This window comes from Elgaria multicarinata, chromosome 11 (genome assembly GCF_023053635.1).
Source record: "Elgaria multicarinata webbii isolate HBS135686 ecotype San Diego chromosome 11, rElgMul1.1.pri, whole genome shotgun sequence".
NCBI classification, from domain to species: Eukaryota; Metazoa; Chordata; class Lepidosauria; order Squamata; family Anguidae; genus Elgaria; species Elgaria multicarinata.
Genome location: NC_086181.1, coordinates 16,263,426 through 16,290,944, shown reverse-complemented (window position 1 = coordinate 16,290,944; position 27,519 = coordinate 16,263,426). Strand labels below are relative to the sequence as shown.

Here is a 27,519-nt window from a genome sequence, read left to right as displayed (position 1 = left end):
TCTAGTTTCAATTGAGTTGACATTGCTAGTGCATGATGCAGTCCGGTATCATCTTCACCAGATGTGGGGAAGCTGTGCCCCCCCCCAACGTTGGTGGACTCCAACATCAGCCTCAGCCAGCATCTGAGGGTGAGGTGGGGGCAGCGCACACAGATTCCCCACTCCTGTTCTTCACAGTAGTAACCCGAGAAATCCAGAAGTTTAAAATGCAATTGTGTCTGGCTGTGCGGCCGGCTGCTGTTTAGGAGAAGAGCCCGGAGTTCATTTTTCGTAGTTTGGCAGGCAAATTACCATCTAATCTCACCCCCAAGGTGTGTGGGGCTGGGGAAAACCTCTGCTGGAGTTCCAGGTTGCCGGTGGAGCGAGCCAGTAACTCCGATTTGGTTTTGAAGGCCGTCGATTGAATCTTTTCGCTCCCATCCTCTATGCTGCAGACCGAACTGATCTGTTGGATCTTCAAGAGGTCACCGGTGCTACACGCTTTCTCGACGTTGCTGGAGCAGAGGCTGAGGACCCCTCTCTGGAGATTCCCCTTCTCGGAGCAAATTTTCTGGAGTTTGCTGGGAAGCCGGCTGTTTTTCTCTTCAAAGAGATCGAGGCAGTCAAGAGAGGAGATCTTTTCCCTTCTGCTTCTGTTGCTCCCGGTTGGGGTGTTCCAAGGTGACGAGAGAGCCAGGTTCTCCTCCTGTTCTTTCACGCTGTATGGGGGCGTCGGAACCTCAAACGTCCCATGAAACTGGGAATAATCCACGCGGAAAAAGCCATCTTCCAGAGACATCACTGGGAGGAAGCGGTGGCCCCAGAGGACTTCATCTTCTGTGTAGGAGGTCCTGGCTTGGCACGTCATTCCTAAGAGAACAAATGGATGGTAGAATCAGGCTTGGATTTGTACACTATGGTGCCATGAGTGAACAATACTGCTCCCCCCGGCACCCCGCTGCCCTGTGTTTGACAGCTCCTCTCATGGATCCCACCTTGTCCTCCAAAGGATCTTCTTTGGCTCCAGGTTTCTTTGGGGAGAGAGGGGATACTCAAGCTTGGGACTCTCAGTGGGTCCCCTCTAACCTGGAAGAGTTGGGACAGGAAGACTGAGAATTCTCTTAGTGACATCTGACCTTCTTGGATATACTGTGTGCAGAGTGGAAATGGGGAGCACTGTTAGGGCAGAGGACCCTCTGCTCGTCTCGGTGGCCCTGGCAAAGGTTCAGCCTTGAGAACTTCTGGAGTGGGCCCTTCCATCTCTCCCTAGGTAGCAAAGCTCACACTTTTCTTTGAAGCCATGTTCCTGGTTCCTTACAGGTTGCTACTGCTTACGTCTACCAACCCTTTCAGATCTTGCTTGCCCTCAACTGTGCCTAAAATCCACTGCCTGTCTAATCTAATCTAATCTAATCTAATCTAATCTAATCTAATCTAATCTCTTATTTCCTTGGAATCCTAACCCATGCATGAATGCAGTCAGTTTTGGTATCGCAGTAGCGGTTGGTGTCCATTGGGGCTGGTGGAGAGAAAGGACAGTGCAGATAATCAATATTCTATTGAGATTGCTGGAAAAGGATAGGAGAAGATCATTTGTGACACTTAGAAGTTATCACACATTGGAATAAATTTATATGGTTGTGGGGAGATTTCTCTGCCACAAATGGATGGGGAATAGTTAGGGGACAGATGCCTCATTCCCCCCCTCCCCTCCAAATAGAGCTGCTCGTGTTGACTTGTTTGTTTATTTCGGGCATCAGTATCCTTCCTTCTTCTTAAAAATTATCAAAGCAGCTCTTCCCTGCATCTGTGCAAAGACATTACACAGATCCACGTGTTCAAACATACATTCTTTCTGTATTTTATTACAGAAGACACCATTAACATGATTTTCTAGTGCAAACCGAAGCCACGCCAAGAAGGACTGGAATTTGGATGCTGTAATTTACTACAGCAACCAATGACGCTGAGTGGCCAATGATCTGTGCTGTTAAGACTGCTTGAGTTCTCGGGAAGTGGGAAATTCATGTGCCAATGTCATTTGAGTGGAATAGCCGTATTTCAAGAGATTAGCTCTGGAAATAAAATAAAAGGTAGCTATTTAAAGTCACATCCTGGATTAACTATATTCATAGCATTAAAAAGAAAATAAACACATATATACACATTAGGGTAGGGGTGGTCAGAAAGTAGATTGGGATCTACTGGGAGATCTTGGGGTGAATTGCAATAGATCACTTCATCCAATGGGAGATTCAGGACAGGCAAAAAGAAGCGCTTCCTCCTACGGAACCTGCTTCCACAAGGTGTAGTGGCGGCTGCCAACTCTGATGGCTTTAAAGGGGGAATGGAAGATAAGGCTATCAATGGCTGTGAGTCATGATAGCTCTATATTGCCTCCGGTTGCTGGGGAACATGAGCAAGAGGGTGCTGTAATGGTGCTCATGCCCTGCTTGTGGGCTTCCCAGAAGCATCTGGCTGGCCACTGTATGAACAGAATGCTGGACTAGCTGAGCTGGAGTTGTAGCTCAAAACATCTGGAGAGCTGAAGATTGCCTACCCGTAGTTTATGCTCTCAGCATGATCAATTGGCACAACAATGTGCAAAGAGACTCCTGACTTGTCTGTGATTCTCTGGTTTGGACTGGTAAAGGCATCCTTAGCATCACTTGTGCAATTGCTCAAGGCCATTCCTATTAGAAAAACAGAGTCCCCGTCTAAGCATCGTCTATTCCCAAGATTAAAGGAACTAAATAAATATACATTTTGCACACAGGCAATAAAAGCAGAATTTGGTACAAATTCTGCAAATTAAACATATTTCAATCTCCCCTCTTATTTTGCATAATGAATACTTTTATTTTGCATAATGTACAGTATAGCAGTTTCATTTCGCATAACGTGTCATCATATATAATGTATAAAGGTAAAGGTTTTCTTTTCTTTTACTATATTGCATAATTATTCTGGTTTTGCCTGTTGTGGATAGAGGGCAAGGAGCTATGCAGAGCAAGGAAACCCCTGTCCCTATCCACTGGAGATTGTGTTCTGCCACCTCTCAGGCTTCTAAGTTTCCACGTACATCTTCATATCCTTAAAGATGCTACCGAAGAACTCCTCGTTCATTATATTTTAAAGCAAATTTTTAGTCCTGAAGGCATGGAGGGGGAACCAGTGGCCCACCAGATGTTGCCAGACTCCAATTCCCATCAGCCACAGCCAGGGATGATGGGAGCTGTGCCCAACAGCATTTAGAGGCCATAGGTTTTCCGCCCCTGCCTTAAGGACTAGAAACTTGCTTTAAAAAATAATGAAATCGGAATTCTCAGAGAGCCAAATTCCAAGAACCAACTGCATCCTGTGCTCCCGTGGAATCACCATGCACACAGACCCCGGGTCTGTTTTCAGTGCCACTGTGGCAGACCCACAAAATGTTGCCCTAAGAAAGTAGGTGCATGAAACTGAAACAAGCCTTGATAAGAAGTATGGGGCTGGATACCAGCAGAACTTAGTCCCACTTTAGTCCCACTGATTTCAGTGGAAAGCATGACTAACCTCCTCTGCACCCAACCCATAGTTTAGAAGAGATGAGGAGGACAGCATATGGTAAGGGAGGGGAGGGGGGAGAAATAAGTGCTAAATTTGCACAGCTCATCCATCAGTTCTGCTTCCTGTAGAGGTAAGGCATGACCTGTTGCTCCATCTGGTGACAGTCGGTCTCCTAGCAGTCTTTATTGACTTAGCTAGATTTGCTTAGGCATGTTTCATTAACCCTTTTAAACAGCCCCGTTCAGCTGCTGGGAGATTCTGAATGTTGCGAGATTAAATAGAATACGCTCACAAACGCACACAGAAATGGGTGGGGAAACTTTTCCACGTACCTGGATACTCAGGGCTGTCAGGTTGCAGCCCCAGAACCTGTTTGAATAGCATCGAGGGACCAAAAAAGACATTACTTTAAATGTGTGTTTAGCAGCTACGGCTAAGAGAGTTTTTGTTATTAATCTGGAGTAGGCAGAGGGCTCCCTCCTCTATATCAGGACCTTAGCATGGAAGTGAAAGTAATGTTTGCTTTGGCCCTAGGGTTTAGGGCAGACTTTTCCAGCCTGTGCCCCCAAATGTGTAGGATGCCAACTTCCACAATCCTCATGCTGTTTGAGGATTGTGGGGGTTGTGTAGTCAACACATGCAGGGAAACAGGTTGGAGAAGGCTGATTTCAAGCCCAAGGGCTCTTTCTTTCCAAACAAGGTTTAAGTCCTATTAGGGAATAGAGAACTTGCGGGGGGCTCGCCCTGCGAGTTCGCCAATCCCTGCTCATCCGTCCCTGTTCCGATGAGCACCCGGGAGGCTGTACGAGCCTCCTGAGCCCTCAGCAAAGTGCACTCTCTGGGGCCTCCAGAAAGTGCACAATTCCCCTGGCATGCTATTAGCATGGCCGGAAAAATTGCACACTCTCTGAAAGCCCCAGAAAGCCCTCTTGGCCTTCCCCCTGCATAAATCGAGGACTTAAAAGCCCTCTTGACCTTGCATTAAGAGGGCCTTTAAGGCCTTGATTGGCGCAAGGGGGGGAGGAGGGAGGCAAAGCGCACTTTCCGGGGCCTCTGGAAAGTGTGTAATTCCCCTGGCTGTGCTAATGGTGTGTCAGGGGAACTGCGCACTTTCCGGAGGCCCCGGAAAGTGCGCTTTGCCTTCCCCCCACGCACCAATCGGGGCCGTTAACGGCCCTCTTAACACAAGGTTAAAAGGGCCTTTAAGGCACCTATTGGCGCGGGGTGGTGGCGGGAGAAAAACACACCCTTTGCAACAGGGCAAAGGGTGCAGGTCAGAATGGAACCATATCCAACTGCTGTCGAAGGCGAGCCTGTCCCTGCTGCTGGGTGCGTCCGCCTGGGCCCATGTGGGCCAGACGCGGAGGCGTCAACTGCCCTCGTGGGCCAAGGTGGATTTTTACCCCAACGCTAAGCCCTAACACTGTCCATTTTCTCTGCTTTTAGATTAGCTACATCTAAAAATAACTTCAAATACTCAGAATATACGTATTAATATATAATGTTCTATTTAAAATTCTGAATGACATTATACCGTAAGGACTGTCGAACTGGAATTTATCCACCGATTTAATTGTGCTTCTTTTGGCTTTAATGTTCAGCTGCTGATCGTGTTTCTCATGACTTGGATGAAGATTACAGGCTCGTCCTTGAGCCAAGTAAATTGCCTCTTCCTTTGGATCTGTCCTGTTTCCTTGATGTATTTACTGTTCCTGGAAAGCCACTGCGGTGTTGAACTTAGATGAAGGTTTAAATCTCCAGTCCAGGGTGCTGAACCGCTTTCAGCTCAAAGACTGAATTCAGTTTCAGAAAACCTCTCAGGGGCTGCATTCCAGTTAGGGATGCCCAGCGCTAGGAAATCTAGTCCTTTTGGGGACCGACAAAGATCCGTGGCATGGCTGACTCAGCTTGCATTTGTGAGCTGAGCCATGGGTTTTCCCCACTCCAGGGATTTTTTGCACATTATTGTGTGTGTCAGGCTGCAATTTGCCCAAATAGAGTTTTGAGCAAATTGCGGCCAAAATTTGTGCAAACTTCAAAAACCACAGAAAACCACAGAAAACTCGTTGCAGACTGTCAGGCCAGTTAATGGAAAACAGACAGACATCCTAGGGTCTGAACTGACAAGACCTTGTTTTTATTTATTTATTTATTTATTACATTTCTATACCGCCCAATAGCCGGAGCTCTCTTGTTGACCTCTACTCTGCAAATGGATTCTTCCAACACCCCTAGTGGTGGGTGGGACCAAAGTCAAACAGGGCGTCGCAAAAGGCAAAAATGGTGGGGCCAACCGGCATATTGCAGCTTAGAGATCTTATGGCCAGAAACTAAGCCTTAACAGAGTCGTTTCAAACTTTTGGAATGGGGAAAAAATCAGTGCAGAAAAGCTGGGAAACCCCCAAAGTTGGGTAGGGTCAGGGGAAAGGGGCATGGCTATCTGGGGAACCCTGAAGCACTGGATTTGCCCCCCGGGTGGACCCGAGGTTCCCATCCCTGCTGTTGTAAGCGATGGCTGATCTTGGGCTACTCATTCACTCTCAGCCTAGCCTGCCTCTCAAAACCGTTGTGAGAATAAAGCATGTGGGTGGGAAGAGGAAACCTTGGAGTTGGATCTAGATTTAGTCTTACTTAAAGGAGACCCACTGAAATCAAAGGGACTTTAGTTTGTCAGTTTCACTGATTTCAATAAGTCTACTCGAAGTGTGATGCAATCTGGATTCAACCCTATGTGCCTTGCTCTGAGCTCACTGGAGGGACAGCAATGTAATGAATAAATACATATGTTACGTAGCAGCTGCTCCCCCTTCATTTAATACATTAACATTGTTTAAGCTTTATGGAACCTACTTGTATCAGCCACATGCTCAAGGACTCGTTCACCTGTGTGCTCGCTAATGTTATTCAGCCTTCACTTGCTAAGAAAATTCTCAAAAGCCAAGTGGGATCATTCCTAAGCAAGACCAGCCTTCCCTAATCTTGCTCCCTGCTCTGCTGGCTGGGGATGATGGGATTTGTAATCCGACACCTCTGAAGGGTCCCAGATTGGAGAAGGCTGGGAAAGATTATAAATATGTACCAACTACATAAGTCAGGTCTCTCCCTTCAGCTATGCTGCTAATACAGAAGCAACCTGGGAACGCAACGCAACCAGAGGAAGAGCATTTGGGGTCTCTTTTGACTTCCTATTCCCTCATTTTAGAGCTGCTATTGCTTTTAAGCAAAACAACTTCAAAGGACTTGAAATAGGGCTGCAGAACTTGAAAGCAGGTCCTAAGGATGGGTTAGCAGGCTGCAGAGTTGACACCAGTGGGGTGGGGAGACTCAAATTAAGCCATGGAATAAAGGGTTAGGGGGTGGGGTGGGGCTTGCTTCCCCTCCATAAGCACAGGGTAACTTCCCCTTTAAAAACAGTAATTGAGAGCTTAAGGCTGCAATCTTGTATATGTTTACACAGGAGAAGTCCAAAATTACCCAGCATTCTCCCAAGTGGGACTTTTTTCTGCATAGGATTACACCCTAAAAGAGAAATATCTCATCCATCTCCAGCACTGTTCTCTATGTATGACAGTATAAAAACGTTCATTACTGTAACACCAGAGGGGGAAGTCAGATAATTAATCTCTCGGTAACACTCCCATTTGCAAAATTCCTCGGCTGTGATGCAGACAGGACTCCAAGCTAAGTGTGGAGCAGAAAAGAAGTCCTTTACTTACATTCCTACAACTTTCAGAGCGTCATCACACAGGGGAGAATCATGTTTCCTTACTGTCGTTTCTCTGCACACCCTCATTCTTCCCGGAGGGGAAAGAGGAATTAAACAAAGACCATGTGGCCCATTCAGAGTCTGTTTTTACTGCACCCCTGTTCTTGCACGCAGCATAAGATCACGGCACATTCCGTTTAAAAAAAAAAGTTGAAATAAAAGGGGTCTATTTTGCTATGGAAAAAAGAGTGGCAGGTGTGCGGGAGGCAGAAGTTGTCATCTAAAGGATACACACACATCTGTAAGTGGGCAGTAGCAAGCATGCGATAAAACACTTGTCTGATGAACCTCTCAGTGTCCTCCTTGCCTATATGTAGATGGAACAAAGGCCAGGACAATCTCGGTTTAGGACAAGGGAGGCAGCCAACTTGTGATTTTTCAAAACACCTAGTTGGTGGGTAGAGTCGAGGGAAGAGATTTCCAGAAGAGCTGGATGGATGTGTGTTGTTGGTGACTCAAGTGGTGAAGATGTAATTTTGTTGTGTTGGGTGTGTGTGTGCAAGGTGTGTGCTTCCTTGTATATCTGAGAGGTGGGGAGGGGCCACCGGGGCCCAACCCTGCCCATCACCAACTCAGGCTCTGCCCACCACTGTCATGCGGTCCAGTCGGTCCTGCTTACAGCCTAGTGACCCTTGACTGTGAACAATTCACACTTAAGAGTGTCATCAGACGAGCATTTTATCGCATGCTCGTTGTTGCCCACTCACGGTTTTTTGTGCGTCTTTTAGACGACGTCATCCGCCTCCTGTGTGCCTCCCACTCCTTCTGCTCATTTTTCCGTAGCAAAAAAACGCCTGGAAAATCCTACTTATTTTTATAAAATGAAACTTGCCGCCATTTCCTGCTGTGTGCTGGAAAAGCAGCACAATAAAAGCACCCACTGAATGGGACACATGGTTGCTGCTGCTTCTTCTTCCTCTCCCCATGTAAAGAGAGTGTCGCTATTGTGGGACAGCTGCAGGAGGCCATAACGACAGAAGGAAAGTGCGAAACCCCCTCCCCCATCTGAAGATGCTCATCATGGTTGATTGTTCAACCTGGTTGAACAACTGTCATATGTTTTGTAATTTTGTATAGGTGTTATTAATGGCCTTTGGCTTGCAAGTAAATAACATGACCCGCCTACTAGTGAGAAAACCCAATGTGATCTTAGGCTTGCCAAACCTCCCTTGTGCTAGGCCTGGGGTCTGCAACGTGGCACCCACATATAACTCATGGTGCCCACCAGGTGCCCAGCTCCTCCTGATTTTTATTTTTTTCCCCTTAAGATTTTTAAAACTATAATATTTTAAATGCCATGCTGAAAGTGCTTCCCTCCATCACCATCATTATCTGGATTCAAAAGAATGTGCTTTTCAGCTCAGACCCCACCTCTATCTTTGATTTAGGTTCTTGGCCAAGTTACTTTTCTTTTAGTCTCACTCATCTGCCTTCTGGGAAATGAGTGTTTTGTGACTGGACATGCTTACCATCACAGGTATTTTATGAATGGAAAAGCCCCACCCCCATGACAGCCATATTGTAAGAGCACCCACAACACTTTGTCAACATTCCAAATCTGCCTACTAATCCAAAGATCTTTGATAGTGCTTTGAGGGTGTTCAAAGTGATTCACATGCTTTGTCTATTGCAATCCTTGCCACAACCCTGTAAAGTAGGTATTATTAGGGTGACCATATGACCGGATTTGTCCGGGTTTTTGATGACAAATCTGGGAGGGGAAATCCGGATTTTTCCAAAGAGCAGCTCTAATGGGAATTAACAAAAATGCTTATAACGCTGTCATTTTTTAAGATAGACATGAAACTTGGCACAATGGTAGCTCTTAGGAAGGGCTTTAGTTATACCAAATTTGAAACAGATCCGTACATCCATTGATTTTTTTAGGATTTTTTTTAAAAATTGAGGTTTTAAAATTATTATTTTTAAAATCATCATTTTTAAAGATAAAGAGCTGAAAGTTGGCACCATGATAGCTTTTAGGTAGAGCTTTAGTCATACCAAATTTGAAACAGATCTGTTCATCCATTGATTTTTAGGATTTTTTAAAAAATTTGAGGATTTAATTTTTTTTAAAAAAATGTTATTTTTAAAGATAAAGAGATGAAACAGCACCATGATTGCTCTTAACAAGGACTTTAGCTATGCTAAGTTTGAAAAAGATCTGTCCATCTATTGAGTTTTAGGATTTTTTTTTAAAGTTTGAGGTTTTAAAATTATTTTTTAAAAATAATTTTAACATGGCGACCATGTTGTCCTCCTTTTTGGTTTCCAAAATATGGTCACCCTAGTATTATTAACCCCCAGACTGCAGATGGGGACAACACAGGCTTCATCTTGGAGACCCCACTGATATATAAATGTTACCAATATGATTGTGCACCAGATTCAGCCTCTTACCTGTTGTTTCCACAATCCCTTCCAGGATGACAACGATTTCAAACTGCTCGCTCCTCAGTGATCTTTGCGAGAGGGCAAAGAAGGGGCTCTTGTCATTGATTTCATGGCAGATGGTGAGAGGAGAGACGAGGAACAGTTGGTCGGCTCCAGTTCCGAATCCAACATCAAGTTCGCATTGGTCTAGTGGCAGGAATTCACCTTCTGGAGTCTGTCGTGACTAAAGAAAGACAAAAGAGAGTTGAGGGTGAAGGGGTGTGTGTGAGAGAAGGTCCCGGTGAGCGACGAACAAATCTCATATCAGCAAAGTGATGGGAATTTTCCCCAGAGTGTCGTATGGAGCACCTTGCAAACTGTTGATGGTCAAAACGAATGAAAATATAGAGCATATTTTAGGGTGGGGCCCAGTGTTGGGCTGGATTCTGGTCTGGGGGACATAGATGTGAGTTTTTTGGGGCAGCTCACTGTGAGACCTTGGGCAAAGTAAGACCCAGTCAGATGGATTCATAGGCTTCTCTCCAAAAGGGGGTGGGGAAATCATATGAAGTGGATCTCTATGGAATCGGGCCTTTAAATGGAATTCCAGGATCCTCTGTCTCCTCAGGAGAAGGCTCACAGTCTTTCAGTGCCTTACACAGATTAACAAAAGTTTAACTTCAAAAGGTATAACTAACTCAAGCCTTGCATAAGACACCCCCACTCAAGTACCTATCACACTAGTTGTGGGGCCGGATCTACCATTAGGCAGAGTGAGGCGATTACCTCAGGCAGCAGATATGGGAGGGGGGGGGGGTAGTAGCCATGGCAAATTCCCGGCTGCTCTAACTGAAATTTTGTTGCTCTCTATTGGAGGACTGAGCTGTTTAGTACCATTTTGTTTAACTGGTTGCATGTGAACCACTCCAGAAGCCCTTTTTGGCTGAGAAGAGAGACAAAATTTTATAAATAAATATTAAATTATTGAGCGGGGATGTTGGAGAGGTATTGTGGGAAATTAAAACGGTGGGTAGTTTCCAGACACATGAGGTTGCAGCATGCTGGGATCAAGCTTGCCTCTGATAGTTGAAGCAAAGCTATATGGATTGCAAAACTTAATTCCGGCTGTAACCATGTACTGAGGTGTCCTCTAATTTCTAAAATCTTTCCAAATAAACTTGTTTGTAAATTGTAGGGAAAGGCAGCTGGGCCGCAAGGCAATTACTGTTCTGGGGCTCGCAACTTACTACAAGGCAACTCTCCTGACTTAGGACTGATAGTCTGCTGACTTGCATTCTGTGCAGTGACCCTGGGAAATACCTGGGAATCTTCTACCTGAATCTTTGTGTGAGTTATCCCTGATTCTCTTAAAAGCAGGGCCAGGATGCCCATGCAGACTGGACACTTCCTGTACCCTCCCCTCCTCATAATCCCTCCCAACCACTCCCAGTAATGTCAGTAGGTCTAGCAGCAATTTTCTGAAAACGCTGCTCTGATAATTAGCAGAGAAAAATGAGCAAGGTGTTTACAAGAGATATGGGCACTTGAATTGGCTTCTAAAAATTAAAAGGTGGCAGAAGGAGGGGGGAGTCTAATGAAGATGGAGGAGTGGAGCAATTGCTGGGATATGTGAGCCCCATAGCAAGACATGTTAGCGTGGTGCTTGAAATGGGCTGGTCCAGGCATATCTGAACACGTTGAGCTACTTCTGAAGCTCTCCATTTTCCTTTCTTGGCCACAAAAGCGCCAGCACGCCTTGCCGATCTGTATTAATCAGACATGTGTTCCCTCGCTTTGGTCACTGTTGGGATATGTCATCTTTATTAACTAAGATGTCAATCCCCCGCTCCTTCTCAAATCAGTGTGCAATTCATCTGCTAACGAAATGTGATGTTATGTGCCTGAATGGGCAAGGATCCTTTATTATTATTTTTGTCTCAAATGGACTGGCTTCCCAGTGGCTGACGAGAGCAGCCAAGGACGGCGGTCGAAGTCTTTTCAAATTGTTCCCAGCAAACATGCCTCATTTAAGGCCGACGACTGACAGCAGCAGAAACTCTTTCATCTTACAAGCTGCGGAAAGAATGACAAGAGGAGCTGGTGGCTCCTGCAACAAGAGCTGGAAATGGGGATGAGAACTGACTAAAGTTATTTCTATGGATGGCTTCATAAAGGAGCGTGTCTTAATGCAACATCAAAACCAGTGGAAGCTGGTGGCTCCAATGTCAGTGGAGCGGTGAATCTGCTTTGGGTCTCATTGAGAACCAGTCAGAACTCTAAGGGAGATATCCAAGGTACCTCACAGTCAGACCACGTTCTGGCTGGTTCTGACAAACTTGGAGCGGATTAACTGCCCCACTGACATCGGAGCCACCAGCCTCCACTGGTTGAAATGCCTGTGCTAAGGCCTAGTTACTGGCAGCGAGAGGTTTAAGATAAAATTCAATTGTACTTTGGTTCCAACCCTTTTGTCTTTTCCAGCCCCCCAATAGTGTTGGAAATGGATTTCAGCCCTCAGGTTGAAAGAGGTTCAACACTGCTATATGTGTTTACTTGGTATTAAGTCCTCCTGCCCTCAGTGGGGTTCACCCCTCATGTAGCTATGTGCACTTTTGCCAGGAGGGAAGGAAGAAGCTGTCACTGCACCCAGGCCCTGTCCAGTCCTGAGAGGCTGCAGCTATGTTTGCCAAGATTATTATTAGCTTCAGCAGCAGCTTTTTTCATAGGATGTGCTGCAGGAATAAACAGGTTTTTTTCCCCCAGAGATAACTGTCATGGCTATAGACCAGCCCAGGGTGGTGGTGGGAAGGGGACAGGAGAGTTTTCCCTCCATTTTCCTCCTGAGCAGAGTGTGAAGGGTTGGCAAAAATAAACAAGCAATGCTGTGATTCTATATCACATCCCTCCTGTTGTTGCTGGATTACAACTTCCACAGCTCTAGCCAGCAGAGCCAATGCTGAAGGATGATAGGACTTGCAGTGCAACAACATCTGCAGGGCCACAAGTTTCCAACTCTTGTTCTATATGTACACAGAGCCATGGGAGCAAGTTTCACTTAACAGGAATTATTTCTGATAAGCATGCAAAGGATTGGGCTCTAGGCCTCTCTCGTGGTACACCTCTGAGAGACAGGTGACATAGTTGGGAAAAGTGGGGAGAGTGTTGTGTGTACATTAAACAAAGGAGAGAGAGAGAAATTCGTTCACATTTCACTGATTAGGTAGCCAGGAGGAAGGGAAGTTTGTGTGCATTGAAATTTATTATCCAAGTCATAATCAGTCCTCATTCTGCCATCTTTCACACATTTTCTTTTTGTGCTTTCACACGTTTTTGTGCTTTTTTAAAATAAAAACGTTTTGTTAACTGGTTTGAGTGACTCTGTCGGAGGGGGAAATTAGCAAAGAAAATGCTATGCTAAGTGGATCAATAAGATGCATTCCCTCCCTCTCAACAATTTTTTTGAGCTTGTGAACAGGATTAACGCAGCATGCAACAGCCATGTGTCAAGTTCAAAAGGCATTCCCTGGAAAAGCGGCTCTTTAATTCAGATGATTTAGTGGGTGCAGGGACACGTTTTCTAATTTCTATGAATAGAAATCTGGCAAGGAGGATTCTGCACACATACCCCTGGGCTAGATGAGGAGCCCATGTGCAAAAAACATGTGACGTGTGAGGTTTCTTCCTTGATCCAGTTCCAGAGACTTCATGGGCACAACCCCCATCAGGAAATCAGCAGAAGCACTACTCAGCTATTTGAGGCGGGGGACTAATCCACCTTCCCACCTTTTCCTCCTTCCCAAAACTGCTGAACACTACTATTACCAGTTTGCTGACCTGGCCTTGGCTGTTATGTTCATGTAACAATGATTACAGACTTTAACATTATTAGTGCATAAGTCCAAACTGTAATAAAATGTCGCAGTCTAGCCTCACTTCCTAGCAGGAAGGCTCCTGTTTAGGGTGCTAGCTAGGATAGTATAATACATTGGAAGATGCTCTGTCAGGGTATTCTACTTTGTCCTTCCCTAAATCAGAGCTGGCCCTCCCATAAGGCGGGGTGAACCCTCCAGCTCAGGCAGCAGAATGGGAAGAACTGGCATTTCTACCACTCCCCTGGTGGTCCAGAAACCCTGCTAGCTGCTCTCCCACAGTAACATTTGCTCTGGAGAGCCCTGCTAGTCCCACTCTCCTGCTGTGGCAAATGCAACAGGGAGAAAGTGGCTATCAGGACTCTCTGAAGCAGCCACCTGCCCACTGTTTCACTCTGAGGGGTTCTGAGAGTGAAACGCAGGATGGGCAGTTGCTCTCAGCCCTCCACCCTGTGGCTCACACTGAGAATCCTTTCAGTGAGAGCCAAGTGGCGGCCAGGTGAGTGCCACGCTAATCGCTTCTTCCAGACCTGCAAGTTTCCAGGGAGCAGATGTGGCAGTGGGGGTAGTAAAGGTCAGGGGAAGGGTGCATTGAGGTAAGTGGAAGGGTGGGATGTGCATGATGAGGTTAGAGGAACGGGTGGGCAGTGGGAGTAATAAAGGAAAGGGTGGGTGTATGGGCAAGATGAGGGAAGAGGCATGAGGTGGCTGCAGTGGCATGGGTGCTCTCATGCCTCAGGTGGTGGGAGAACTTGTGCTGGATTGTCTCCCATTTCAACATTTCCTTTTGCAATGAACATTCAACATTTCATGGCTAGCGAGTATGCTTAGTCCTCATTGGACTTGGTTTCCCACCCCCTTAATATTTTTATGTTAGCTCACCACATAACAAACTTCCGCTAACAAGGGTACCTGGATAAGAGCGTCCTCTGAAGAGCATAAGACATTGGCATGCCCCTATAGGGAGAGGCACTTTTTCAGATATTTAGGTCCCAAGCTGTTTAGGGAAGCCTTCCCCATGCTGGCTCAGGATGATCGAGAGGTTGTAGTCCAACACATCTGGAGGTTGGTGAAAGATAGTTAAGGCCACGGATGTGCAACTTGTAGCCCTCCAGATATTTTGGCCTACAACTTCCATGATTCCTCACCATTAGTTATATTGGTTAGTGCTGATGGGAGTTGTATGCCAACACATTTGGAGAGCCACAAGTTGCCCAGCCCTGGTTTAAGGCTTTAACAGTGCACCTTGAATTGGGCCTGGAAGCAAAATGTGATGCTCTTGGTAGCACACAAAATGATAATACTGGAACACTAGGTGGATACTAACAGCCATTTGCCAAGTGGTAACTTACCAACATGTGCCATGTAATCACATGGTAGGACTGGTTGTCTGTGATTGCCTTTCAAGTGACAAGGAGAATTTTATCACACATCCCCAGCCAATCAGATCACTGAGAAAGGAAGGGAATGATAAAAGGCCTCTCTCTGCTCCTTAGGGCATTATTGATTATCAGCTTACCAACTGCTTACATGTACTTCACAGCAAGTCATCATTGGACTGGCCTACTGGACTGATGCCTGCCTGCCCTCAGACAGGATCAAGACCTGTCAGCCTCAATTTGACCAGCAGCTGCCATTTTGTTTTTCCTAATGCCCTGGATGTTGCATCAGACTGGGGCACTGCAGGTGGAAAAAGAAAATGGCTGCCATGTTTCTCTCACAACGCCCCAGACTAATGGAATATTTGGGGCATTGTCGGAAAAACAAAATGGTGGACATCAGGATGCTGCTGGCAGGCTGAGCTCTGACATTCCTTCAAGCAATTAAAAGGAAACAAGAAAAGCCCACTATTTTGTTGTGGTACAAGGTCCTACCTTGAAGAGGCCCACCCATGTAGAGGGGACCCATTAGAGTTCACGTTTCTAAGGGCCCCCTCAAACCTGAAGCTGACCTTGGTGTACAGAAAAGCGTAAGTAAAATAAGAGAGTTCCCTGACCAAGGAGCTGAAATTATGAATTTTAGCAGTGAGCTGGGGAGTGGGAAAGGCACCAATAACAATGGGTGAATGTGAGCAAACACAGTTACATGATTTGCTTTGGTTTCAGATGAGAGTGGTTAAGGCAAAAGCTTCATGGAAAAGGTGAGTTTAAAGGAAGGATTTGAAGAAAGAGAGACAGAAGGCACCAGGAAACTGTTCCTCAGGAAGGGATTTGCAAACATAAGGAGCAGGCAAAGAAGAAGAGATAGGAAATTAACACACACAAACACAGTCATATGAAAGCAGCCTAGGTCCCTCTAATCCAGAAATCTGTGCAAACTGCAGATGCCTGCAGAAGAAAGATATCATACTTCATTTAATATCCGAAAAAGGGACCTATATCCAAGTATTGGTGATTTAAAAATAAATAAATTATTTATATCATCTATCTCCTAATAGGTGCTGAATTAGGATGGCTTCTTAGCCAAAATGAGGCTATTAGAAAGCAAGAGAGAAGTATAAGAATGCTTGGGAGGACCACAAGGTTTATATTTTTAGGGGGAAATCCCCCCCCCCACACAAGTACCACTCAATGTGGGCTTAGTGGCTAGAGTGCTGAGAGGAAGAGGGAACTAGAAAACCGGGCATGGAAGAGGAAGGGAATACAGCATCCTGAAAGAAGGCAGGCTTGCCGAATCACTGAACATTTTGTTTAACCTCACTTGTTTAATTTTTAATCAATTAATTAATTGCTTGAAAGGTAACAGTAGGGTCGTACCTTTATTAGGGGCAACTAAAAAGCCACAGAGAAGTGAGCAACCTTTCAAGTTCGTTAAAACTATTTATCAGTCTGGAAGCTGAGCAAAATAAAAAGAGGATGCCGCTGAACAAGAGAGAAAAAAAAGCTCTAGTAAGTAGATTGTAATAGTTCGAAAATGGAACGGAGACTCTGTTATGCCAACAGGCAGTTCAATCCTGTCCATCAAGGGGAACATGTGGGCCCGTCTGATGTTGATGGACTGCAACTCCTATCAGCCCTCTCCACTGGCTACATTGGCTAGGACTGATGGGAGTTGCAGTCCAAAGACAACTGGAGGGCCAAAAGTTCCCCACCACTGTTGTACATGTTTAAAATTAGCCCCACTATATTCAATGGGGTTTGCTCCCAGGGAGGTGTGCCTAGGATTGTGACTTTAGGGTGAAACACAAAGCATTTAGATAGAAAAAAAGTCCTATAATTCCCAGCATTCCCCAGCCAGCCATGTGTTTTTTTTCTGTCTAAACATACATAGGGTTGTGCCCATAATTAAATTAGGGTTATGTTTAGTGCAAATAATTTCAAGCTACACCCAAAGCTGCAGGGATGGAGAAATGTGTTTTATTTTATTTTTAAACTTTCTACACATATTTTTTTAAATGAACTCAAACTTTTGGTCCTTTTGGGGTCCTAATGAAGGTACTACCTTACTGTCCCCTTTGGGGATCTCCCAGTCCACCCCGCCCCACCCACCCCGAATGGCCAAATTGTAATGTTTGGTTACAAATGCTTTCATTGGGGGAGAGCCCTAATTATATCCCCCAGCCATGAGGACTAGAAACTTGTTTCTGGTTTTAATAATAATTGAGGCTTGGATGATGATAATAATTATGGTTTTTGGCCAGATCCAGCAGCAGCTCGGCTCATCTGTATGAGTCATCGTCAGGAAGTAGTAGTTCTCTGTAACAACCCCCCGTCCACCCGCCCCGTTACGGTGTTGCTACGCAGCATACACAGTTGACGAGCAAACAACTCTGCCGGGCACAAAGTCGTTTTGACGTTGTTCTAGCTTGGGCTGCGTCACCCCCCCCCCCCACCAAAAAAAAACCCATGGGTAAGGCTAGCTGATAAGAATACCGTCTCCCCACCCGCGCACAGGGTCAATCGGGGTCTCAGGAGCGCACTGGAGAGGGGTGAGTCGGGCATGCTGGCTGGGAAGCCTGGCCCCTCTCCGCAAAAAAAGAAGACTTTCAACTTATCTGAGGGAGGCTCTTCGGGCTGGAAGATGGAAAGGAGCCCGAGGCTGGCGGCGTGATAAGACTTATCTCTCCGCCTCGCTCGCTCAGCAGCAGAGAATGTTGTTGCTGCTGCTGCGGCGGCCTCCGCTTTGCTAATCAGGGGTGCGAGAAGCAGCGCGGAGGCGGCGGAGGCGTTGTCTTCGGCAGGCAGCTGAGCCGCGGCGGCCCGGCGGGCGGCTCGGTGCGCGCAGCCACGTGGCCTCCTCGCGCGGGGAAGGATGGCGGCGGCGGCGTTGCTGCTGACCGGAAGCCTGCCGCGCTCTTGCCTACGGCTGAATTGGTGCAAGGGCCCCGAGGTGTGCCTGGGCATTACCGCCCCTCCCCAGAACATTGTAAGCCGCCTTGCAGGAATCGCCTTCAGAGAAATCGGTTGCATCAATGAGTAAAGTTAGGATGGGCGGCTTATGGCCCTCCACGACTCCCATTGGCCCGGTGCAGGAGGATGGCGTTTGCTGGCCAAAACGTATGGAGGGCCACAAGCAGCCCATCCCTGAAAGAAATAGTAAATAGCCAGGGCTGGCATCGAGCGTCGTGCACCTGCTGAAGGGCCCACAGCAAGAGCTCCATTGACAAGAGCTCCCTGGAGTTCACCTGCGTCAGGCTCTGGCCCAGACAAGGGTAGTGGCGAGAAGGAGGAGCAACAGCTGCCCCGGCCCCTTTGCCACTGGCTCCCTGCCTGTCAAGGAAGCAAGGGATAGCAATGACAAGAAGGATGAGCAGAGGAGACGATAACTCACTGAGGAGAAGGTGAGGGTGTCCTGCCCAAGGGCGCTTCAAGACACAGAGTAGGCACTGCCCCGCACCCCACCGCTGCCACATGGATGTGTAAGTTCCATTACAACTGGGAATCTGCCTGCATCACAGTGTATCCCATCTGGCTTAGAGCATTAGCAGAGCCGGCCCTACCGTTAGGCGGAGTGAGGCGGCTGCCTCAGGCAGCAGCTGCTGGCCAGTGAGGCCCCTAAGAGCCCACACTGGAGGGAGCTTTGCTGAAACATACCAAAAGCCTGTCTTTTCCTGCATCCTGTTTCCCACAGACCTTGATCAGATGCTTCCATAAATGCTGTAAATGGGGCACAAAGAAGTCGATAGAACCTTCTCGTGCTGTTGCTCCTCACCGACTGGGGTTGAGTAGCAAACTGTCTCCAGTTATAGAGGTTCCACTTAGCTGTGTACTGGCGCCGTCAAGGTAGGGCTTTGGGGAAGAAGGCCAGGGCCCTGGTCAGTGGAATGAGGAGCAGTCCCCAAATGCAGCAGGGCTACCTTAATACATTTTGAAGTAAGTACAGTGTGGATGGTAAGATTTTTAAGTTCTGAGCCCTCCCTCCCCACCATAAGACCATCAAGTACAGAGTCTAAAATTACCTAACTGCACCACTATAGCTATCATTGCTAATGTAACTTTTCGTAGACTTATCCTTGATGGATTTGTCTTATCTCTTTGTGGAAGTGAATTCCATCCATTTAGTGATGGTTTGTGCCAAGAGATGCTTCCTTTTGTTCTGTCCTGAATCTGCTGTCCATCAATTTCATTGTGTGAAACCAAGTTCTAGGAGGGAGGGAGAAAAATGTCTCTCTGTCTACATTCTCCAAATGTATGTCTGGACAGTACCTCTGAGCACGTGCAAAATTAATTCCCTCCACAGAAGTCTCACACATTGGGGATTAGAGAGATTGGCTTTGGTGCTTGAGTCCCACAACCTCTTGTTTTTTTTTCTTATTATTATTTTTAGAAATTAAGTGCTGCTTACTTGCTAACCCTGGATTGGTGGGGGTGGGCTAGAGATACCCAGATGTGATGGAATAGTACATGCTCAGAAACAACCTCTTTGTATATACCAAATTCCTAGCAGACTCTGAGACTGGGCTAGGATACCTCTGTATCAATTGACAGAAAATTTATCACCAAAAAAAAAAAAGAGCACGAAAGATGATTTCTATACAATTTGGATGTGCTAATTTATATGTAGAGATGCAAATTTGGAAATAATTCTTATAATTTAAATAGAAACAGAGTACATCTCACTATGGTTTGACCAGGTGACCTGTGTGTTTGCTAGTTCAGTTGGCTGTTCAGTTGTAACAATTGATGGGCAACAGTTCTTATGGCTCTCTATCTTCAAACTGGAATTGGACAGGAAAGCCCTTCAAACAGAAGACAGTCCTCCAGTAGCCCTTCAGATAGAGGACTGTTGAAGAGGACACAGGGCCACCCTTGGCTAGACCCAGATTTAAATTAAGCCCCAGACCCTCTGTAGTCCTTCTTAGGCTCTTCTGAGACGGTCATTAGACAGGAAAAATCGTATTTCCTACCGGTCGCTATGGCCTCCTGCTGCTGTCTCACAATAGGAACGAGCAGCTTCCTCTTCCTTCACACGGGAAGAAAGAGGAAGCAACAATGATCATGTGCCCATTCAGTGGGTGTTCTTATTGTGCTGCTTTTCTTGCACACAGCAGGAAATGGCAGCAAGTTTTGTTTAAATAAATAAATAAATTGGATTTACCGGGTCTTTTTTTTTTTTGCAGAAAAAAGACCAGAAGGAGTGGGAGACGCGCGGAAGGGAGACAGCGGCGTCAAAAGGACTCCCGGAAAACCGTAAGTGGCCAGTAACGAGCGTGCGGTAAAACACTCGTCTCATGATGTGATTAGAATATGTAAAGGACAGACTACAGATTTTTTAAATTTTTGTAACAGTAGGGACTAGAAACTTGGCTTTTAAAAATAAAGTGAAAGCTGGACTTTTTAGGGTACTCTGTTTTGCACCAGATAGCAGCAGTTCAATGTTGTAAACCGCCCAGAGAGCTTCGGCTGGGGGGCGGTATATAAATGTAATAAAATAAATAAATAAATAATAAATATGGATGGGTAGAAACAAAATGCACACAGCCCTGTTTTTGACCTTCAAGCTCAACTGTTGGAATCAAGCCCTACCAAGTGCCAGGCTGTTTGCTAGATGCCGACTGTTGCAACTGGCATGATATGTCAAAAGTCTCTGGTGCTCGATGGTCCAGCCGGGATTGCCTTTGATAGTCAAAGCGCTTGGGCTTGGATTTGGGCCATGTCAGAGAACGGCTTGTTCCACGGATGCAGGAACTCGCGAAGACAGCCGCAAAAATGCGAGTGACAGCTTGAGGCTCTTCCTACTCTTGTGGCTGGGCTACGGCAGCAGGGGAAGAGCCCTTGCCAAGAGGAAGAAGGGCTGGCTAGCCCCAGATTTCCCCCAAATGCCAACCCCCGGCAGGGATGGGCCTCAAAACTACTTCTGAAATTTGAGGGCCTTTCTAATAAAGCTAAGTTCATATAATCATAGAATCATAGAATAGCAGAGTTGGAAGGGGCCTACAAGGCCATCGAGTCCAACCCCCTGCTCAATGCAGGAATCCACCCTAAAGCATCCCTGACAGATGGTTGTCCAGCTGCCTCTTGAATGCCTCTAGTGATGATTCTTGATGAAGCCTTCAGTGAAGGAGAGCAAGGCCAAACTAGTGTACTGTTATGGTTGTCAAGTGCAGTTGCTTGTTCGAATGGAGAGAGAATTAGATCAGCGTTATTTTTGGGGGTTGCCTTGCCTTGGGGAACCCTCTTTGTCAGGAGGGCATTTTGGAGAAGCTCTCAGGGGCTGGGCTGCATTCGAGGGATGGGCAGGGCGGAAGGCAAAAGGGGGCAGGGGCCAAAAAGCAAAAAAGAGAAAAAAATATCAGCATATTGTGGCTTCAAGCTCTTACTGCCAGTAACTCTTGGGAGAGGCATTTCCGTCTTTTAGAATGGGGAAAAAACTGCACAGAAGCTAGGAAACCACCAAATTATCAGTGGTTGGAGGGGGGAGGGGGGAGGGGAGGAGCTGAGAAAGGGGGTGTGGTAATCTGGGGAACCCTGGAGGGTTGAATTGGGACCCCCAGCGGCTCAGATTTGGCCCCTGGGCCTGAGGTTCTGCACCCCTCTTCTACGTGGCAAACTGAGAAAAGATAAAATCATACTCTGAATAGACCCGTTGAAATCAATGGGACTTGATTTCAAAATCCATATTAGCGCAATGCCTTTATAAGGCCAACCAAAAGATCACAAAAATGTACAAGCTTTGGGGATTTCCAGATTGCTTCATCAGGCGAGATGTTATTATGAATTTTCTTTTTAAAAAGCAATTTTGGGGGCAGGGGATAGAGGAGGGAAAAACCTGACGATGGTGAAGTCGCAGTGCCTGCATGTTCTGAGTTCCAAACTGAAGTGGGGGACAACTTAAATTAGGGATGACTCATCCCATTGATTTCAATGGGTTTACTCTAAGCACGACAACGTCTGGATCCAACTCAGTGTTCTTAGTGTGGCCCTTTAAGGTCCTGGCATAAATTTGTCATCTTTGAGTTCAACTAACTCATTTTTGTTTTGTTGCTGGTATGCTATATATGACAAAATTCAAATGGGTCTATGGGAGACTTTACAAAATGGGAAGGAGCGGCACCTATACAATGAAAGAATTCAATAAGGATTGAGTATGGACAGAAGCAGCCGAATGTATTAATTCTTACAAACAAATCAATGGGGTCTGATCCATACTAAGTTAATTGTACTTTATTCCCACTGAAATCAATGGGACTTAAGTTGACATGCATATGATTGCGGTGTAAGTTTAGTCATGACCAGGTAGTCATGACTAAACCTACAATGCAATCATATGCATGTCAATTTAGGAGTAAGTCCCATTTGGTTCACTAGGACTTAATCTCAGGTAAATGTGTATAGGATTGTAGCATAGGTCTGGATTCAACCCATTTTGTTCTGGAGGGAATAAATCACAGGGATTTTAGGAGGCCACCAATAACTTGCAAGAACCAGGTCAGAAGGAAATGATCTTTAGGAAATGATGTTTAATAGAAATCTTAAAAGGTCAGCTATATAAAATTATGGGGAAATTAACTTGGTAGGCTGGGTCCAGTCTAAATTAATTGCACTTAGATTCCATTGATAATCATGGGACTAATAAATCCTGACTTAAATCTCATTGATTTCAATGGGAATGAAGTGCAACGATCTTGCAGTAAAATCCTATACATGTCTTCTCAGAAGTAAACCCATAGGTCAGTGGATATTGAATTGCAGCCTTAGTCGGGATGCAACCTGGTATATATAGATGAGGATCTTTGCTATTATCTTTGGAATAATAGGCTGTTCTTTTATATCTTATTGTCACTGAATGAATTCTACTGCCAAGTTATTTCGAAGTGACATTATAACCCAAAGAGGTTAAAGACGACTACAGGAATGAGCATAAGGAATATGATGAAACAGTTGTGGAAGAAAAAGAAGGTAAATTCTAGCTGTGGAAGAAAGGGAAGGAAAACTCATATGTCGTGAGGTCCATATATCAGAATGTCTTGGGCAGAGATCTTATGGATTATTCATATCATGATGAGTTATAATCAGCCAGATACTTCAAAGCTTCTATTATTAGAGAATATTCAAGATTATGTAAAGGAGGAAATTCAAGGCATAATTCAATATTTATTGGTTGTAGCTAAAATATGATTGGCAAGACTCTGGGAAGCTAAATCCCCTAGGTAAGAACCAGGTTGCTGAGACTTTGGGATGTTGTATTTGTAAATTATGTTAAATTAAGAGAGACTAGAGTTTCTACAGATGCTTTCATTTAAAATGGCATCTACTTAATTTTGTTCTGCAAGGAATGTGGACTATGATTTGACTTTCTGATAGATATGGTGGATATGGAAAGAATATTTGGATCACTGTTAAAATGGGAACATCAGTTTCTGTAATGATATAGATTCCATACTCAGCAAACCTGCAGTATCTTATTGCTCCCTTGCATGGTGAACCATCCAGGGAGCTTCAGTTATTGGGCAGTATAAAAATGTGATAAATAAATAAATAAATGTAGCACTTGTAAATAAAATGGTCCTTCAAAGGACCACCTTTTTGTTCTTTGCAAGTTGGAAGACAGAGGTGAAGTGTAACAGATAGGAACTCTTACTCTAGGTGAGACAAAATACCATCAAAAAATCCAAGCAAAATGTAGACAGACCTCACCTATCATTTGTCCCTGGCAGTATCTAGGAATGGGACAACCTGCCTTTGAACATGGAGGCTTCAAACTTGGCGGGCTAACAGCCACAGGTTTAGGCATTTATTAGAATTCCCATCTGTGCGAGTGGCTATAGCAGCCTTCTCAAACCTGGTGCCTTCCAGATGTGTTAGACTACAACTCTCATCATCCCCAGTCAATGGTTGTGCTGGCTGGGGATAATGGGAGTTATAGTCCAACACACCTGGAGGGAGCTGGGTTGGGGAGGTCTCGTCTGTTGAAAATTCTTATGTCCGTGAATTTTATGCATTCATTATTTATTGCATGATGGAGAGGAAAAACAGGAGACACTACTGAGGATCTTACTTTTCAAACTCCCCCCCACCCTGTGTTTCTGCCTCTTGTCTTTCTCCATTTTGCACCACACCCCTTCTTGCTCTCTTACTCCCTGTGCTCTCCCAAAGCATCTGCTGCAAGCCCCCTTTGCCTCCTCCCCAGAGCAGATAATTTTAGACTTCGTGGCTTAGTGATTTTTTTAGGGTTCTCTCTCTTTAGAGAGGACTACATGTATTGATTCATTTGTTTCAAATAGTCGTATGCACTCATCCCCCTTTAGATGCTAATGTGTATTACTTCAGTTATTTTAAAATAAAATAGGGTTATCCAGCCAAGGTGTATTTGAACCCCCACCCCCCATGGCACCACTGCTCCAGGGCTTAACTTCACACAGGGCATAGTAAGGCTCAGCCCTGGAATCTGGTTTTTTTTTCATACCAGGACACCACCCTAGACAAATGTGCTTTCGAGCCCTCGCTGCCAAGTAATTACAACCTGTTCCTATGGAATTGGAATTGGAAGGAAGGATTCCAGCATCACTTGTGATTTCCCCCCTCCCCAAAGCATTGTTCCCTCCCCGCTCTTGTTGCCTGATTGTTCCTGCTACTCCACTGTGACTCTGACCCAGAGAGCAATGGGCTGGGTGCAAGCTTTTCCATGCAGGCCCTTTCATGCCAGATAGATGGTCAGTGAGGGCAGCTGTGACAGCACCAATCACCTGTTGGGGAAGAGGGAAGGTCTGCAATCCATCCCCTTCTCTCCAACAGATGACTGGGGAAGTCAAAACTGATAGCGCCAACCGTGTATTCAGCTGTGCATTACAGTGCTGAAACTGCTCGGTGGTTATGGAAAGGCACTTTGCATATGCTTAAAGGCATTCCTTTATTTAGTATGATTTTCTGTCCCAGGGCTGGCATTGAAAACGTTTTGCGTTGAGCCCTCCTCACTCAAATTAAACAGCACAAACTTAAACTCATCATGTGATGTCAGAGTGAGTTGAACTTTCAAACAAATTCTCATATTTATTTATTTATTTATTTTATTTATTGATTTATTAAGAGTATTTTTATTCCACCCGGAAACAAAGTTCTCTGACTTAAGATAACTCAAATGTGCTTGCAAAAATTCTAGTTGCATATGCTCTGATTTGATGTTTCCCCCAAGTTCCTTTATTCTGAATCTGTATTTGATTTTGTGGGGTGTGTGTGTGTTTAATTTTAAGGAAAGGAAGATGTAAAAGCACTGTACGGTATTGAATAAAGTTAAGATTTACAACCTGATCTTATGTATTATTGCTTGGGACAAAATCCCACTGAAAGCAGGGCTTAATCCAAAGTAAATGTGAGTAAGGATTGTAAAGTGAGTAAGCGTGAGATGTATGTGTATCTATTGTGTCTGTACATATATATTTTGATAAATGAATATAGTCACCAAAACTCAAGCATCAAAAGCAAAACCTGAACATTTTTGCAAAAATTGTAACGTACTGCAGAGGGTGCACATTTTAGTAGCAGTGAAAAATCACTTGATCACCAACCTAGGAGTCTGTGCTGCAAACTCAGCCCTACCCACCCATTTTTCTTGGAACCTGTGTTCACTCTGCTCAGTGCTTTCTAATATGTACCATTTATATAGCTGCTTTCATTTGTAAAGGACTTCATTGTGCTTGCCCTCACAATAACCCCATGATGCAGTTCTTAATTTTCCCATTTTATAGATGGGGGAATAGAGATAGAGAGATTTCCGCAAAGCCACAGAGACGTGGCCCCAGGTCAGAGGTCGGGTTTGAGCCTTGAACTTAGGCCTCCCCCCACCCCCATTCAAATGCAGCTCATGTACTGCAGGAATCCCCATTGTTGTGCGACTGGGTCGCTCGAACCCTTGCACTCACCTTAATGAGTTTGCAACGGATCTGGGCCGAGACCATGTGGCTGTTGCGTAAATTGCCCACCCGGAACATGAGGCACAGCTTCCCGTCTCGCTGTGAGATGACGGCGGCACGGCTGAACATGAGGGTCTCGGCACGTTTCTTGGGCTGGGACATCTTGATGAACATGCACCCAATCAGGAAGGCGTCCACCACAGAGCCCAACAGCGACTGGAACAGGAAGAGCACGATGCCCTCGGGGCAACGCTCGGTGATGTAGCGGTGTCCGTAGCCGATGGTCGCCTCCGTCTCGATGAAGAAGAGGAAGGCTGACGGGAAGTTGTAGACGTTGGCCACGCAGGGGTTGTGGCCCGGATTGGCATTGTGGTGCATCTCTAGGTCACCGCGGAGATAAGCAATCCCCCACCACATGGAGGCCATGACCAGCCAAGCAACGGTGTAGGTCAACAAGAAGATGAGCAGATTCCAGCGCCACTTGAGGTCCACCAGGGTGGTGAAGAGGTCCGAAATGTAGCGGCTGTTCTCGCTGCCCAGGTTGCCGTGCTGGACGTTGCAGCGCCCGTTCTTATCCACAAAGCGCTGGCGCTTCCTCCGGGCTGCCGAGCCGCCCACCACGGCCTGGTAGTCATCACCAAACTTCCTTCGCACCACTGACATCCTGGCAAGGGGAAAAAGGTGCCCTGGATGGGTTCTTACGCCGCGTGACCGACGCTGGAACAAGAACCAGACTGGACAGGGTCCCTTCTGTGCTCACACACATAAACCAGATTTGCCTATCTTGTCTGAACGGTCTCCTTGCTCTGCTGGGAACCGGTACTGGGGGGACTGGCTAATTCATGCCAATTGACTCTTGGCACGTGAAATTGGCTGGCGGTTTCTCATGGGTTGACCGTGGGCCGATGTCGGTGGGTGTAAAATTGAAGCCACTTACCATGAGCCCATTGGGGCACTGGCTTCCATGACCTGGACCCGTGGCTTGCCTTCCTTGCGCATGAAGCTAGTGCCAGATGGCACAAACTGGACCCAGATGGTCAGATATTGTTTTTCTTTTCTTTCTTTCTGAAGGCTGAGTCCACAAGGAATGGGCTCGGTTGGCTGGGCTGGGCGGCGCCTGTATGCTGGCGATGGCCCGGGCTGCTGGGATGCCCAGCCAGTACAAATGCTGGGCTTACTGGGGGTGGAAGTCCTTTTGCACGCTCAGGGCTGTTGCTGCTTGCGGCGTGGGTGGGTGGGTTCCTCTTGAATGCCAAGCAATGGGGTTCGTAGGACACAGACTGGTTTTCCTGCTGTGCCTTGGATCGGCACCCGGTGTGCTGGCTAGAGGAGACGATGTTCACTTCCGCAGACCCTCGGCTGGGGCTGGAGAGGGATGGATCCTCCGGAGAGCTGACGCCTAGACGCACAGGCACGACTGGATCGTCTCGCCAGCCGTGTCTCTTCAAACCAGCATGAGGACGCACAGTGCAAACTCGCGGATATCTGCCGGCAGTTCTGAGGGAGCAGTGCTGTGGCGGCTTTCCCTTCTTTGGAGCTGGTCCCTGGAAAAGGAGCGGAGTGTCCGCGCTCTGCCGGGCTGCCCAAGAGCTCTAGGGATCGCGGGGAGGGACGCGGGATCTGCTGCGGCGTGGTGCGTCCTCCCTCCCTTCGACGGAACTCTGTATGGCCAAGGGAGCGCCGCCGCGCTCTCT

At 46.2% G+C, this 27,519-nt stretch overlaps 1 protein-coding gene across 1 annotated transcript; it reads right to left on the bottom strand.

Moving 5' to 3' along the window:
* Positions 1-46: 46 nt before the first annotated feature.
* On the bottom strand, positions 47-26,488 carry LOC134407032 (G protein-activated inward rectifier potassium channel 1-like). The gene is made up of 3 exons (XM_063138769.1): positions 25,835-26,488; positions 9,695-9,911; positions 47-849 (listed from the first exon to the last, which is right to left on the bottom strand). Exons 1-3 carry the CDS (start codon positions 26,486-26,488, stop codon positions 242-244), a joined length of 1,479 nt encoding a protein of 492 aa, XP_062994839.1. The 3' UTR covers positions 47-241.
* Positions 26,489-27,519: the final 1,031 nt, after the last annotated feature.

Coding starts and splice junctions, on each gene's coding strand:
- LOC134407032 (XM_063138769.1), bottom strand. CDS start 26,488: ATGTCAGTGGTGCGAAGGAAGTTTGGTGATGACTACCAGGCCGTGGTG. Junction 9,912..25,834: donor TCCGTTGCAAACTCATTAAG/GTGAGTGCAAGG, acceptor GTCTTTCTTTAG/TCACGACAGACTCCAGAAGG. Junction 850..9,694: donor AGGGATTGTGGAAACAACAG/GTAAGAGGCTGA, acceptor TTGTTCTCTTAG/GAATGACGTGCCAAGCCAGG.